Source organism: Pseudogymnoascus verrucosus (genome assembly GCF_001662655.1).
Source record: "Pseudogymnoascus verrucosus strain UAMH 10579 unplaced genomic scaffold scaffold_23, whole genome shotgun sequence".
Classification (NCBI taxonomy): domain Eukaryota; kingdom Fungi; phylum Ascomycota; class Leotiomycetes; order Thelebolales; family Thelebolaceae; genus Pseudogymnoascus; species Pseudogymnoascus verrucosus.
The window spans coordinates 377,324-390,303 of NW_017263674.1; the positions used below are offsets into that span (position 1 = coordinate 377,324).

The following is a 12,980-nucleotide window of genomic DNA, read 5'->3' on the forward strand; positions in this document are numbered from 1 at the left end:
GTGACTACAGCAGTGTAATAATATTGAGTTGTATACAGATACTCTTATCAAGTGAAGGTCACTATCTATATATCACTACATCAGATCTTGGATTTCGTGCGCCAGTCATTCTTTGGCGGATCGGCATCGATCTGGTTCCACCATGGCCACACCGAAGGTGCATCTTTCGGCACTGTCCCCTTAAACTGTGCCTGCCGTTTCTCCAAGAACGACTTAATACCCTCCGCATTATCCTTGCTCTTGAACAAGTCCAGGATAACCCTGGAAGTGATCAATTGAGCTCCCTCAGGCGAGTCAGGTCCACGCCAAATCAGATCCTTGTTCATCTGTGTGCTGACAGTGCTGGTGTTCCTTGCGATGTCATCAGCCAGCTCCAGAGCCCTCGGGAGGACCTTCTCTGGGTCAACAATCTCCGAAAAGAGACCGTCGAGCAGAGGCGAGGTGGACGGGTAGACGTCGCCCGTGGTAACAACGTGCGTGGCCTTGCTGTACCCGAGAAGGCGGGGGAGGAAGAAGGCCGACGCTGCCTCCATGACCAGGCCGCGACGTGCGAAGACGAATCCAATCTTGGCCTTGTTGCTAACAATACGGATGCTCATGGGGAGCGTCATGGTGATTCCAACGCCAACAGCCGAGCCGTTGATGGCAGCGATCACGGGCTTCGTGCAGCGGAAAATGGATAGGGAAGTGATGCCACCTCCGTCACGGTGCGTCCTGTCGGTGTCCTCGCCGAATTCGAAGCCAATGTCAAGATCTGCGCCAGCACAGAACATCTTGCCGTGGCCGGTGACGACGATAGACTTGACACGGTCGTCTGCGGAAAGAAGGGCGAAGGCATTGCTCATCTCCCGTGTCATAACCTCTGTGTAGGCATTGTACTTTGCAGGTCGGTAGAGAGTGATGAGAATGACTGGAGTGGGAGTTGGAGAACTTGCTGGGACGTGGGAGACGCGGATCTGTGTGTATGGCACATCGGCGTAGTTCGCCGGCGGCGCAACTGGAAGATTAGACATCGTTTTTTGCGGCTGTATGGTGAATGAATATAAAATCGTAGATGGATTCTAGTATAAGATCGCCAAACCTCACCTTGGGCTACTCAAGCTACTATAGCTTTAGTTGTTAAATAATAGAAAGCCGCAGAGTACCTCGGCATAGATCCAACTGGATGATGGAGCACCAGATGTCAAGGTACCCGGGTTGGTCTCCACCAAACAACCGAGTCCAGAATGCGGGGTACGACGGTACGTACTTCTTAACCTGGAGACGACCCGTCGCTTCATCAACATGCTCGCTCCTGATATCATCATCACAACGAGCATTCTGTCCAAAGAGCAACTAAGGGCCTGGTAATATATGATAGATATCCGCTTGCGTCGCTCGCTATGGATTTTCTGCTCTCTTATGACAAAGGGAGGCAACGACCACCGAACCCGTCTGTTATGATCTGCATATGGTAAGAGCAATTTCTTTGTTTTCTCATTTCTATAATCATATAGAAATATTCTTTGTCTGATCATTATATCACCCGTCATCCATCCAGCACCATCCTTTTCATTATTTCCAATACAGTTGGCAAAAAAACGAATTTCAGGCCTGCATTTTTATATTTCAAAATGAGAACCCCTCCTCGTACTCTGCCCGGCCGCCGGGGCACCAGCCCTCCTGGCCCTGTTGAGACACCGCCGCCTGGAGGGGAAGGTGCCAACACTGGCCCGGTTACACCGCCGAACAACAGCCCTCCATTGCCGCCGCCTGGAGGGGGAGGAACCAGCAGTGGCCAGATTACACCGCCAGACAACAGCCCGCCAGTGCCGCCTCCTGGAGGGGGAGGTACTGGCAGTGGCCCGATTACACCCCCAATTCACAGCCCGCCACCGCAAGCAAACGCCCAGGAGAAAGGAGTGCGAATAGGAAATGTACCATTTACCATGCTTGACAGGAAGTAAGTGTACCAACGCTGTAACAGGTGTAAATGGCTATGTATAATCAGCCTGCTAACCACACCAGATTTGGGAGAAAAGACCAGGACTTGCTTCAACAACTGATCAATGATCTACGTCATCGGGGCCAAAGGCCAGAGCCTGCAAAAAAGGGGCCCTTTTCACATCTTCCCCCTTCTCAAATCAGACATGTCAAAGGACGCCTCGGGAATGTAGTCATGGCCCCAGATGAAGACTTTGTTGTCAGACTCCTTGAACCCTCTCGTCATACGGATGGCCCCCAGTCCGATGAGTTCTTTGATAATTTGTTCACCGAGGCCAATAAAATCGTCACCAGCTTTGTTGTTAATAACTTCGGGGGTTTCGATATCAAACCTGACGAGCTTGAGGGGAAGCGGCCTTGGAACGAAATGAACGCCTCACCTCTCTTCATAAGTCTGGCGGAATTGGTTCAGGATGTTGACCCTGATGACTCCAAGAGCTGGGACTCGTTGCTCTACGACGAGAGGAAACGATGCATGATGATAATGGGCATGATCGCACGCATCTTCGTTGATAAAGTGTTTAGCCCCCTTTTATTCGGATGCACACCAAATCAAGATACCATGCTGAATGCCCTCGAAACGGATATGGCTGAAAAAAACTCGGATGATGGTATGTTTCACTCCCCAACTGAGGTTTATTCCATCAAACCTGACGTCTATTAGGATTTGTGCGCACAAAAACTCGCAGCAGGGCTATCCGGGAAGTCCTTGACGGCGAGGTACTTCCCGTAAACTTCTACGATGAAGTAGAGTTGCTCTCACTGAACATATTTGGTCTGTTCAACCCCGTTTCCGCCTACCTGGAGAAATATAGGATGAAGCATAACTTGGAAGTGTCAATACCAACTCGCGAGGAACAATTCGCTGCACTATTTGATATGGTCAGTGGCACAGCTTGGCTATCAATCTGCCGACGACTTCACCCCGATCCCATCATCCTCCGTATGTCGGAGCTTGGTGATGAGTTCAAGGAGGATTTGCATGTAGTCGCTAATTATGACGAATACTGCGCGAACAAGGGCAGGGTCTTGAAACTTCAGTACGATAGACTCGGGCAGGAGATAGAGAATGGGCTTCTTAAGCAAAAAGGCGTGAGTGTAGAGGAGTTACCTCCCACTGAGATTTTGAAGGATAGGACGTGGCTGGTAAGAACAGTGGTATGGCCATCCGTCAACATCTATTCGCCTGTATATGGAGATGGAGCAGGTGGTCAAAGTGGTGTTTCAGACTACAGTATCCAAAAATGTGAGGTAGCTGCCCAGTGGGTAGTGCCGCGGAACAATAGGGCGTCAGTCAGTCCTTCTTTACGAGAATGGGCTAAGTTAACATGAGGCGGAGTAGGATGGGAGTCTGTTTACTACTCTAGTGGATACTGGCAACAGGCTACCGAAGACGGCATTGGCACCGTGGAGTACGGCGGAATATGTTTTATTGCAGTACAGTCAGAGTATAAGTGGAGGAGTTTAAATTTGGATACTTTCTTTCATACGTTCATAAGATGTGGTATAGTTTGTCTGTGGTAGTTTTGCCAGGTTTTGCCAGAAGTAGCTTATTATTATTATGACCTCCTCTAAGATAGCAATATAACTGCTGGCCAAATACTATATGACCTCGGCGATTGATTGCCTCTCAATGATGCTCTTCTGTTTATCGTCCCTACTAATACGATAATAGTGATCGCAGAAATCAGCACACTTCATGTATCGCAGAAATTCTTCGTCGTGAGTGATGACAATGAGTTGGAAGTTGGACTGTGCCTGTCGGGTGCGGATGATCCCGTGGAGAGACTCTGCAAGACTGCGAATGTTGTCGCGGTCCAGGTTAGTGGTAGGTTCATCCAATGCTATGAGCTGTGGATAACAGTTAGCTTCTGTTGTTCTTCGAGACAGATGTTTACATACCCCGCAATTGACGCCGAAACATTCCGCGAGTGCAAGTCGAATAATGATACTGGCCAATACTCGCTGCCCAGCGCTACATCGACCTCTCATGTCCATTTCGGCATCCTGCTTCACCATGCAGACTCGATAGTTATAATTACTCCTTCCGGCTGCATTTTCCGCGTCGGAGCGGATGAGAATTGTGTCGACATCAGTGCCCTGATAGGTACTTTGCCAGAGCTCTCCGGCGATGCGGTTGATCTCCTCCATCTTCAAGCTGTGATACTTCATGATCGCCTGATCCAGAGCAGTTCCGTAGCGGGCCAGATCCTCAATAGCTGCTTTGGTGGTCTCGACCTTAATGTGGGACTCTCGATAATTCTTTGCTGCATCCTTATACTCAGTCTCCCAATCATGAAGAATGCCACGCAGTTCATCGTCCTTTGCTCTCATGGCACCGAGAATTGGGCCACGGTCAGCCAACAGTTTTTGATGCCTCATATTCTGCTTTTCTGCCTCACGGCTGAGTCGTAAGAGATCTTCGTTGGCATTCCGCAACTCAAGTTCCACAATCTCGGCATTCAAGACATCTAGCGCCCGCTTGAACTTGCGGTATTTGATGTTGTCTGATATGTTTCTCTTGATCCTTTCACTGTTGTCGATCTGCTCTTTTATGGCGTTGGCCTTATCGGTAATATCTGATATATCTGCGTCAATCCGCTTCATTTCCCGTTCCAGGTCAATAATCGACTGCTCGCATGCTCTCAGCTTGCCTGGACCATCATCATCAATGTAGTCTCGTATGGCTTTGTCTGAAAGTCTGAGCTTGTTCACTGTTTCAGATATTTTGAAGGATTCGTCACTGACAGCCTTTTCTTTGGTTTTTCCCTCATTCCGAATATTCGTGAGCTTAGCTTCGGCATTCTTTATTTCCGGTTCGAGAGATTTGAGACTGCTATCAGCTCGATTTATTGCTTCCTGTTGTCCAGCATTGACTTCTTTCATCTCCTGTATTCGCTGTAATAGTTCTTCTTTCCTCTGCATCTGGTGATTGGCCTCGACCATTTTACTTCCCGCATCGCGTAGGTCGAGCTCGAGCAAGTTAATGCGAGATCGAGATTCGTCCTTCTCTTTCACAAGCTTGGCAATTTGTGCCTTAAGCTCGTCCGACTTCCTGTTGCATATCTCCTGTTGGCTCTGGATATCACTGACGCTGAGATGGCTGCCTGACAACTTTTGTTGTGACGCGATCGAAGCAATTTGTTCTTCGAACCCAGAGATATCTGTCACATATCTGACAATTGTACTGACTGATTTGGCAAGAGATTCAATGTCTAGTTTGGCGGACTCCTCCTCACGTACGGCGTTATCCTGTCCCTCCAGGCGCTTAATGAGAGTGCTACGTTGATCGTCAAGCTTCTTGATATCTTTCTCGAGGGCTGGAAGTTCCACTGTACTAAGCCGTACGTGCGTCTCATACTGTGAGCGAACAGCCTGGGCATCACCGCACATTTCCTCCATCTCTTTTAATTCCACCGCCAAAGTGTCTCTCGCGTCTTTGGCGAGCTTGCTCCTCAGCTTTGATATGGTCGCGGACTTTTCTTCTGGCTGGAACTTCCGATCGCAAAGATGGCACTGGTTTTTCCGCTCGGCGGTCTCTATGCACCCAGACCAGAATTTATTCAAGTGAGCAAAGTTATCGATATCCGACTTGATGAGATCACGATCACTCTCCAGCTTTGAAAGCTCTGGTAAATAGTCTTCTATGGTTGGTAAAGCTTGGCCCTCAGGACTCAGAATTGAGTTAAGCACAGCCTTTTCACAGGACTTCATCTCCTCGAGCTTTCGCTTGCGGGAGTCCCGGGCAGTCAACAGCTTAAATTCCACTTGTTGCACTTCTTGGACAGTAACATCACGCTGGATCTGAGCTTCTTGCGTGGCGGAGCTCTTTTGGTCCAGCGCGTCCTGGAAGTCCGCGGCCAAACTCGTGGGCTTCCAATCGTCGCCAACAATAGAGGACAGTTTGTCTCCATATGTCGCTTTCATGGTGTCAAGGCTGCGCTGACGGTCTTTGAGTTCCTTTCTATAGTAGTCGAGCTGGGCACGGTCTTCTGCCATACGACTAGACTGCACGAGTTGGTCATTCAACGTCGATTTCTCGTCTTCTAAATCTCGGAGCTTCGAGTTCTCTGACTGAAGAAGCTTATCCCACCCAGCTTGCTCCGCATCATTGGTGGACTTGTTTAGCTTCTCCCGGAGTTCGCTAAGAGTTGATTCCAATTTGGCCTTTTGTCCTTCATCAATTTGGATGTTTCTAATATTGTCTTGCATGCTGACGATGCGTTTATCGTTGTCGGTGACCAATTGCCTGGCATTAACCTTATCTTGCATGCCTGCCGAGCGACGACTCTGCAAGCTGGACAAAACAGACTGCGCCTCATGAAGGTCGTCTTCTAAGGTTTGTTGGATGCGTTCTAGCTCCCGACTTTTATCCTTGGCAAGCTTGCCCATCCGGTCAATGAAGCTGTTTATTAGACCATCATCGATGTCTCCTTCATATCCTCGGACCTGGTGTTTTCGTGCAGCTTCTTTTACTAGTTTCTCACGATCCGTAATCTGACGGTCATAGTTCTCCTTTTCTGCATTGTACTGCCCTTGTTCAGCAAGTTTCCTAGCCTGTTTCTGTCTGCAAAGTTCAAGCTCCTTCCGAAGCCTAGCATAGCTTTCCTGGTGGCTTTGCTCTTCAGCTCTGTTCCTTTCCATAGTATCTTCAGACCGCGCCAGCATGTCCTCGAGTTTCTGATCTGACTCTTGGAGCTCCGTGAGGTTATCCTTCAAGTCATCAACGTCTTCGCGGCGCCGTTCAGCTTGATAACGCTTGTTTTTCAATTCGTTAACAATGCCTTGGAATTCCTGGGCTTGCTTGGTGTTCTCTCTTGCGCTGTCCAGCGCAAATTGCATGTCTTTCGTAAGCTGCTCGCTTTCGGAGCGTAGCTTTTCAATTTCGTCCTGAAGTTGCATGGACTTTTTCTCTGCCCTTTCACCTCTGTCCTTCTCCGTCTTGTACTGATCCTCGAACATCTTGTGCTTTGCCAAAGCGATGCCCTGGTTCTTTCTGACGACCTTGATATTCTCTATCGCTTTGGTGTACTTGAGAGCTTCGAAAATCTCATCGAACTTCTTCTTGAGCACCGAAGGCTCGCTCATGGGCCATAACGACTCGTCCTGGTGGCAGAATATAACAGAATCCAGAATGGCCTCAGATACTCCCAAATACTGGGGCATAATCTGGTCCAACTCCGCAACCCGGGAAGATATCGTAGTTCTCTCGCCATCCTTTATCATCAACAGCTGGCCCTCTAAGGTTTTCTGTGATCTCGTAGTTTTCTTGACCGTGAGTTGTAAACTTCGAGTGACGACCAGTCTGGCGCCTTGCGTGCCCTTGAAGGATAACTTGACTTGTGCAAGAACCTCCTTTTCACCACAGAGCTTGGGGTCGTGAATGAAAGCTCCGCCTTTGCTATTCGGGGGGAGTTGTCCCGTTGTAGCGTACTTGAGACACTCGATAATCGTTGTCTTCCCTGAGCCATTGTACCCCACGATGAGCGTTAATGGCGTGTGGAACTGTATCGTCTCGCTGCGGATGTTGTCGAAAGATCTCACCCTGTCAATATGGGTCAGCTACTGGCACCATGGGAGGTCCGCAGTATATACCCAAGGATGGACAACTTATCGATTTTTGCTATAATAAACTAGTTAGCTGCCTGGAAGGCTGGCCCAGAAGCCGTATGTACATACACCTGTAACCCACTATTAGCGCGACGTCTTCAGCTATCTAGGAGAGGGTAAGCTTTACATCTTGTCTATCTGGCAGTTCTGCCGCCACAGTAGCTATGTTACATGCCCATGGAAGATTTGTTGTTGGGGGACATGGAGGCCGATATTGGGAAGTCAACGAATGGACGCCCTTTGATACCGTATAGTACGTACATAAATGTATGCAAGGGTGAGACGGAACGCGACATCACGTGATATATTAACGCGAGGTGGGGGGTTGGTCTCAAGGTGATGTCCCAGCCTAACTTCCCAAGGGTTGACAGATGTCGGTGATTCTTACTATAACATAGATGTATAAGTTATAGCATGTTTCATTTGTGAAATGCCCCCAGATGATTCTGGGGTTTGGTAATATTTAAGTCAACTTGTGTGCGGGTTCACAACCCAAAATGCCGCCAGAACCAGCGCCAGCCATTGCTATTCTGGCTAATGATCCCTCGACCATGTACTATGGAGGCCAAGATGATGGAGATTTATGTGTGGGTATTCAAGGCACCGAAAGGGAACTTCGCGTTCAAAACTTTAGCAGAGACTAATTACCCTTTTAGATGATCAATGAACCGCCCATGACCGATACGCTTGAAGAGAACCACGTCCATAGCCTTGGAGATCTCCCTATTTTTGAATCCGGAGATCTTCGCCTTGTAGACCTAGGTGTCCAAGCAAGCCAAGATGGTAAGGGGTGCTTTCTTCTTGAATATGACTGCTCGAAAACAAAGTAACAGGGCTTCAGATGAAACCAGTGCTCCACAAACCTACAATGAGAACGCAATAAACGTGACAGGCGCCGGCGCCACATCCACGTACTTTGCAACGCAATCCTCTCAAGTAGGAAACATCGCAGGCAACGAGTTCACCAAAAATCGAAGTTGGATGCAGGAGATCGTAGAAGAGTTGAAAGATCTCATTCACGTCCTAGCTCCGGATGGTCGCGTGCTCTATATTTCAGACAGCGTCAAGCAACTGACAGGATATACCCCGGAAGATATAATAGGTAAATCGATAGTAGACTTCATACATCCAGACGACAGTGCTATGTTTGTCCGCGAATTTAACAATTCCGTCACAAGCGGGGATGCTCTACGGGTTTTCTACCGGTTCCGCAAACAGACCGGCGGCGACTACGCGGTTCTTGAATGTCATGGCCAACCGCATTTAACCAGCGGGACTACTTCTTCTAGTCAGAATAACTCCTCGACGTCTTGCAACGGTTTCTTCATGGTGTCGCGTCCGTACCCAAGCAAGAACGCCGCTCTGCTGGACTCCTTCCTCGAACACAAAATTGAGAATGAACGCCTCATGAAGAAGATCGAGGACCTACGCCGCGAAGACGCGGAGGAGCAAGATGACTACCAACCTCAATACAAGAAAGAGTATGAAGGACCTTGGGAGCAATACTCCGCACGGGAAAGCAACGCCGCCTTGCCAGTTGGAATGGGCCATTCTTCAAACTCCGAACTTCTTGCCATGCCCCCCCCAGCCAACACCACCTCCTGGCAGGGTCATGAAGATGCAAGTTCAAGCAGCAAACCAGACTCTGCGGAGGAAAAATCCGTGGTCTATAAAGGGGCAACGAATGTCGAAACTATCGAGATGTTAACCGGGCTCCGCTACCAAGACGGAGAACGCAGCAAGGGTATTAGCACCGGCGATGCCTCTCCCACACTTACTCGTGGGGATTCAGGCGCCACTATGCAAGTTGATAAGGACGGCAGGAGCGTGGACAAGAAGAAGAAACTCAAAACTGCAGACAAGTATATCTGTACGGACTGTGGTATGCATACACCAAGAGTTGAACCGTATCGATTCCATTCCGAACTAACTGACTTATTAGGTACCCTCGACTCGCCGGAATGGCGCAAAGGCCCTGAGGGACCAAAAACGCTGTGCAATGCATGTGGTCTCCGTTGGGCGAAGCAGGAAAAGAAGAAGTCGGGGGGGTTCACTTTCAATAATGGCGGTGGGGACATGCATTTATAATCTATGAAGAGGATGGATATTACGGCGTATTTAGGATATCGGCCTGAACATGACCCGGAAGTCATTTTCTAATAACGTATGTACGACAGACTGATAGGGACAGCTATTCAAGGGGATAAATATAATTATAAATTTAAAATCAATATGCATTCGTGCTCGTCAGATCCCAATAGACAGTAGCTATACATGAGCCTACACACGAGTATTCCAATCCTTGCTCTCCCTCCTAGGATCAGCCTGCAAATTTTCAAATTCTCTGGCGCGCTATGCCGTCACGCAAGGATTGAAACTATCCCGAATCTTCCAACGCCCAGGGTATGAACGCCATGATATGCCACAATGGCCCAGGACGTGAAGATCTAAAACAAAAGAAAACAGTGGCTGCGATTCGTGCAATATACAGTCCAGACCCAGAAACACCATGCGTGCCCCAGATCTCAGCCTAGTCGATCGTCATTCTGCTCGGCTGTGGTGCGACCGGGCCTCCGTGCTTCATGTCAGGAAGCTCTGTGAAATTGTCCGTCTTTTCGTCCCCTCCGATAATCTTTCTCCTCGTCACAAATGGCTTGAGGCCCTTGTCAAAGTTGTGCATGCAAACACATGCGTTGGTGATTGTCAACAGAATGAGTATAATAGTCAAGACCGCAAAAATGGTGAGGGATGTGCGGGCTGGGCGGTACTGGGCCTGACGACTAGGTTGATATATGCGTACCAACTTGAAGAGGAAATATGCGAGTGCGGCGAAATATAGCAAGATGTTGATAATCATGCCGATTTTGATCTCTCGGCGGGTCCAGATAGCGGCCATGGCGAGAATTAGGATAGTAATCGGAATCGCGGCAATGGTTAGGTAGAATTCCACGTTTTGGCTGCTCGACACAATGACGAGAAACTGTACAGTAAATCCAAGGAAGAAGAAGAAATCGAACTTCAGGAGTGCGATGTAAATCTGCTATGCGTTAGTTCGGTAGACAGAGATGGATATAAGGCATGTTCCGTACCTGGAATGTCAAGAATCGTCTCTTCATGCGAAGATCCGCACTGATATGCTTATAGATGGTCCAGGCAAATTCGCCGTACAGCTTATAGGCAATAGCTGACATTACTGCTGTTCCCAACCCAATAATGACCGGGACTGCAACCAGGTATGGGTGTATAACAGGCCATAGCAACTGGCCCTCAGGGAGGTAACTTGGGCTGGACAGGTACAGATCCCAGACGGCGTCTTTGATCTGGCTAACCTGTACGGAGGAGTAAATCAAGATGCCAAGGTTATACAGACAAAGTCCGATGACCTGGATAGTGTTCTTCAACCGCAGGGAGTCGTAGACAAGGACCAGTTGATAGATGAAAGCGAAAATAAAGAGCGTGAGATAGGTCGGTATGACTTTAACTTTGGCTATTGATGGTAGATCAGGAGCAAGTGCGTTCTGAAACTTTGCGAAAATATAACTGCATTAGGAGGTCAGTCAGAATCTCAGCAAACCACCAAACACTCCTCACAAAGACTTACGACTCCAAGCCCAGGACCACCGCGGCCTGCACAATTGTTACCACCATGAAGGCCCATGTCCACGTCGTGTTCGGTATATACATGTTGCCTTCGGGCGTGTATCCGCGACCAGAGGCTCTACGGCGCTGGCGATCGCCAATATAAGGCGTGTATGCTAACTCTTCTGCGAGGAGAGAGTTTTGAGGCTCCTCTCGGTAGGCCACTTCGCCGGTGACGGGGCTCTACGAGAGAGCTCCTGGCTGATAGGTAGGTATAGGGTAGAAGAGATGGGATCGGTGGATGAAGCGGTTATTTCGATGTCAATGAAGGGTTGTTTGTTGTGTTGTGTTGGGTTGAATATTGTCGACAAGTAAGTCGTGTGTATGTATGTGTACGGGCTTTTCCGTTACTTGGTGCAATGGGTGCATATGGGCCCTACATGGGACGGTCGAGGATGAAACGCAGATGGTTGTCGTGTGTTACGAAAGAATCGATGGAGCAGGCGGTATGGCGGTCTTGGTGCAGGCCCCTGGCGATTTCTCGTAATGCGGGCGATAAAAAGAGGAGGTGACAAGAGAGGAGTCGTGACTAGAAAATGGTGCTGTATGGGGGTATAAAAGAGAAAGAAGGAAAGAGCTGAATGAAGTTTGGTAGTGAGGGAATAGAGAATAGAGAAATAAGGATTGTGAGATGCGTATTCGCTAGAAGGGGTCTGATTTACGAATGAAGGATTTGGGAGGGGTATCTTCTTCAAACGATGGGTTCTTGTTGGATCTACACGGATCCGACACAGTAAGAAGGGCAGGAAGGGTGGGAACTGGTAGGGAAATAGTAGGGGAAATGATAGACATGGTAGGGATAAACGGTTTGTGGCAGGTAGGAGAGGGTAGGAGAGGAGACCCAGACCACACGATGATAGGTATAGGGTACATTGTGTTTGAGGTAGTGAGACAGATAAGACACATATTAGATAACTATTAGATAAGTACCATATACATGCGCATACGCGTACACGAGCACGGTACCACAGTAAGTTTATGGTAAGTTTATGGGGGACCATCAAAAGTGTGGCTCAGGGCTGAGAAAAGTCAATAAAGTCAATAAAGAAGTCAATGCTTGGGGCTGTGCAGTTAGTTGTGATGGTGAGAGGCTGTGTGGCTGTGCCAACGGGAGAGTTCACTGCCTCCGCGTTTACCATGGTCAGTATAGGAGTCTTTGATTGATGCCAATGCAGCTCTCATGGTCGAGAGGCTGTGTGGCTTGACAAATGAAGAGTCCACTCACTGTCCACACAATAACCCCGCGGTTTCTATAGGTTGGGCATTATACTGGAAGAGTGAGTGTTATGTGAAGCTCTCAGGGTCAAGAGGCGGCTGTGTGGCTGTAACAAATGATGATGGGCATGCCGCTCTCACGGTCTAGACGCTGTGTGGCTGTAACAAATGAAGAGTCCACTGTCCAGGCAATAACTCTATACTCTAGTTACCATGATAAGCAAGCAGTTCTCACGATCCAGTCCTCACCGTCCAGATGCTGTGTCGCTGTAGCAAATGAAGAGTCCACAAAGCCCACTGTCCACACAATAACCATGATGGGCAAGCACCTCTCCTCACTGTCCAGACGCTGTGTAGCTGTAACAAACGAAGAGTCCATTACACACGCACAGTAGCTCAGCGGTTACCGTTTGAATCATAACATTCTTTATGCTATCCAGTGGTTCTCACGCCGAAGAGGCTGCTGCTGCTGTGTCGCCGTGACAAATTAAAGGGTCCACCGAGAGTCCACAGCATACATACACAAAGAATAT

The 12,980-nt window shown here is 48.7% G+C and overlaps 5 protein-coding genes across 5 annotated transcripts; 2 read left to right on the plus strand and 3 right to left on the minus strand.

The window, feature by feature from the left end:
* Positions 1-41: 41 nt before the first annotated feature.
* Positions 42-1,130, minus strand: VE01_05716 (uncharacterized protein). Its single transcript, XM_018275176.2, has one exon. It carries the CDS (start codon positions 1,011-1,013, stop codon positions 81-83), a length of 933 nt encoding a protein of 310 aa, XP_018130221.1. The 5' UTR covers positions 1,014-1,130; the 3' UTR covers positions 42-80.
* A 483-nt stretch (positions 1,131-1,613) lies between these two features.
* Positions 1,614-3,488, plus strand: VE01_05717 (uncharacterized protein; the record flags this gene model as incomplete). Its single annotated transcript, XM_018275177.2, has 3 exons — positions 1,614-1,942; positions 2,008-2,594; positions 2,648-3,488. The coding sequence occupies 3 exons, from the start codon at positions 1,614-1,616 to the stop codon at positions 3,313-3,315; spliced, it is 1,584 nt and encodes a 527-aa protein (XP_018130222.1). The 3' UTR covers positions 3,316-3,488.
* Positions 3,414-7,810, minus strand: RAD50 (DNA repair protein). Its single transcript, XM_059463727.1, has 4 exons — positions 7,721-7,810; positions 7,579-7,664; positions 3,886-7,528; positions 3,414-3,834 (listed from the first exon to the last, which is right to left on the minus strand). Exons 3-4 carry the CDS (start codon positions 7,207-7,209, stop codon positions 3,586-3,588), a joined length of 3,573 nt encoding a protein of 1,190 aa, XP_059319692.1. The 5' UTR covers positions 7,210-7,528; positions 7,579-7,664; positions 7,721-7,810; the 3' UTR covers positions 3,414-3,585.
* Positions 7,811-7,960: 150 nt separating this feature from the next.
* WC2 (blue light receptor) lies at positions 7,961-9,797 on the plus strand. Its single transcript, XM_018275179.2, has 4 exons — positions 7,961-8,180; positions 8,250-8,376; positions 8,435-9,475; positions 9,536-9,797. Exons 1-4 carry the CDS (start codon positions 8,091-8,093, stop codon positions 9,679-9,681), a joined length of 1,404 nt encoding a protein of 467 aa, XP_018130220.1. The 5' UTR covers positions 7,961-8,090; the 3' UTR covers positions 9,682-9,797.
* VE01_05720 (uncharacterized protein) lies at positions 9,790-12,194 on the minus strand. The gene is made up of 3 exons (XM_018275180.2): positions 11,195-12,194; positions 10,683-11,133; positions 9,790-10,630 (listed from the first exon to the last, which is right to left on the minus strand). The coding sequence occupies exons 1-3, from the start codon at positions 11,275-11,277 to the stop codon at positions 10,124-10,126; spliced, it is 1,041 nt and encodes a 346-aa protein (XP_018130159.1). The 5' UTR covers positions 11,278-12,194; the 3' UTR covers positions 9,790-10,123.
* Positions 12,195-12,980: the final 786 nt, after the last annotated feature.

What these genes read in the sequence shown, in the direction of transcription:
- VE01_05716 (XM_018275176.2), bottom strand. Translation starts at nt 1,013, where the DNA reads ATGTCTAATCTTCCAGTTGCGCCGCCGGCGAACTACGCCGATGTGCCA.
- RAD50 (XM_059463727.1), bottom strand. Translation starts at nt 7,209, where the DNA reads ATGATAAAGGATGGCGAGAGAACTACGATATCTTCCCGGGTTGCGGAG. An exon ending in GTTTCGGCGTCAATTGCGGG is followed by an intron (nt 3,835 to 3,885) that starts GTATGTAAACAT and finishes TGTTATCCACAG; the next exon opens with CTCATAGCATTGGATGAACC.
- WC2 (XM_018275179.2), top strand. Translation starts at nt 8,091, where the DNA reads ATGCCGCCAGAACCAGCGCCAGCCATTGCTATTCTGGCTAATGATCCC. An exon ending in AAGATGATGGAGATTTATGT is followed by an intron (nt 8,181 to 8,249) that starts GTGGGTATTCAA and finishes TTACCCTTTTAG; the next exon opens with ATGATCAATGAACCGCCCAT. An exon ending in GTATATCTGTACGGACTGTG is followed by an intron (nt 9,476 to 9,535) that starts GTATGCATACAC and finishes CTGACTTATTAG; the next exon opens with GTACCCTCGACTCGCCGGAA.
- VE01_05720 (XM_018275180.2), bottom strand. Translation starts at nt 11,277, where the DNA reads ATGTATATACCGAACACGACGTGGACATGGGCCTTCATGGTGGTAACA. An exon ending in GTGGTCCTGGGCTTGGAGTC is followed by an intron (nt 11,134 to 11,194) that starts GTAAGTCTTTGT and finishes CTCCTAATGCAG; the next exon opens with TTATATTTTCGCAAAGTTTC. An exon ending in GACGATTCTTGACATTCCAG is followed by an intron (nt 10,631 to 10,682) that starts GTACGGAACATG and finishes AACGCATAGCAG; the next exon opens with ATTTACATCGCACTCCTGAA.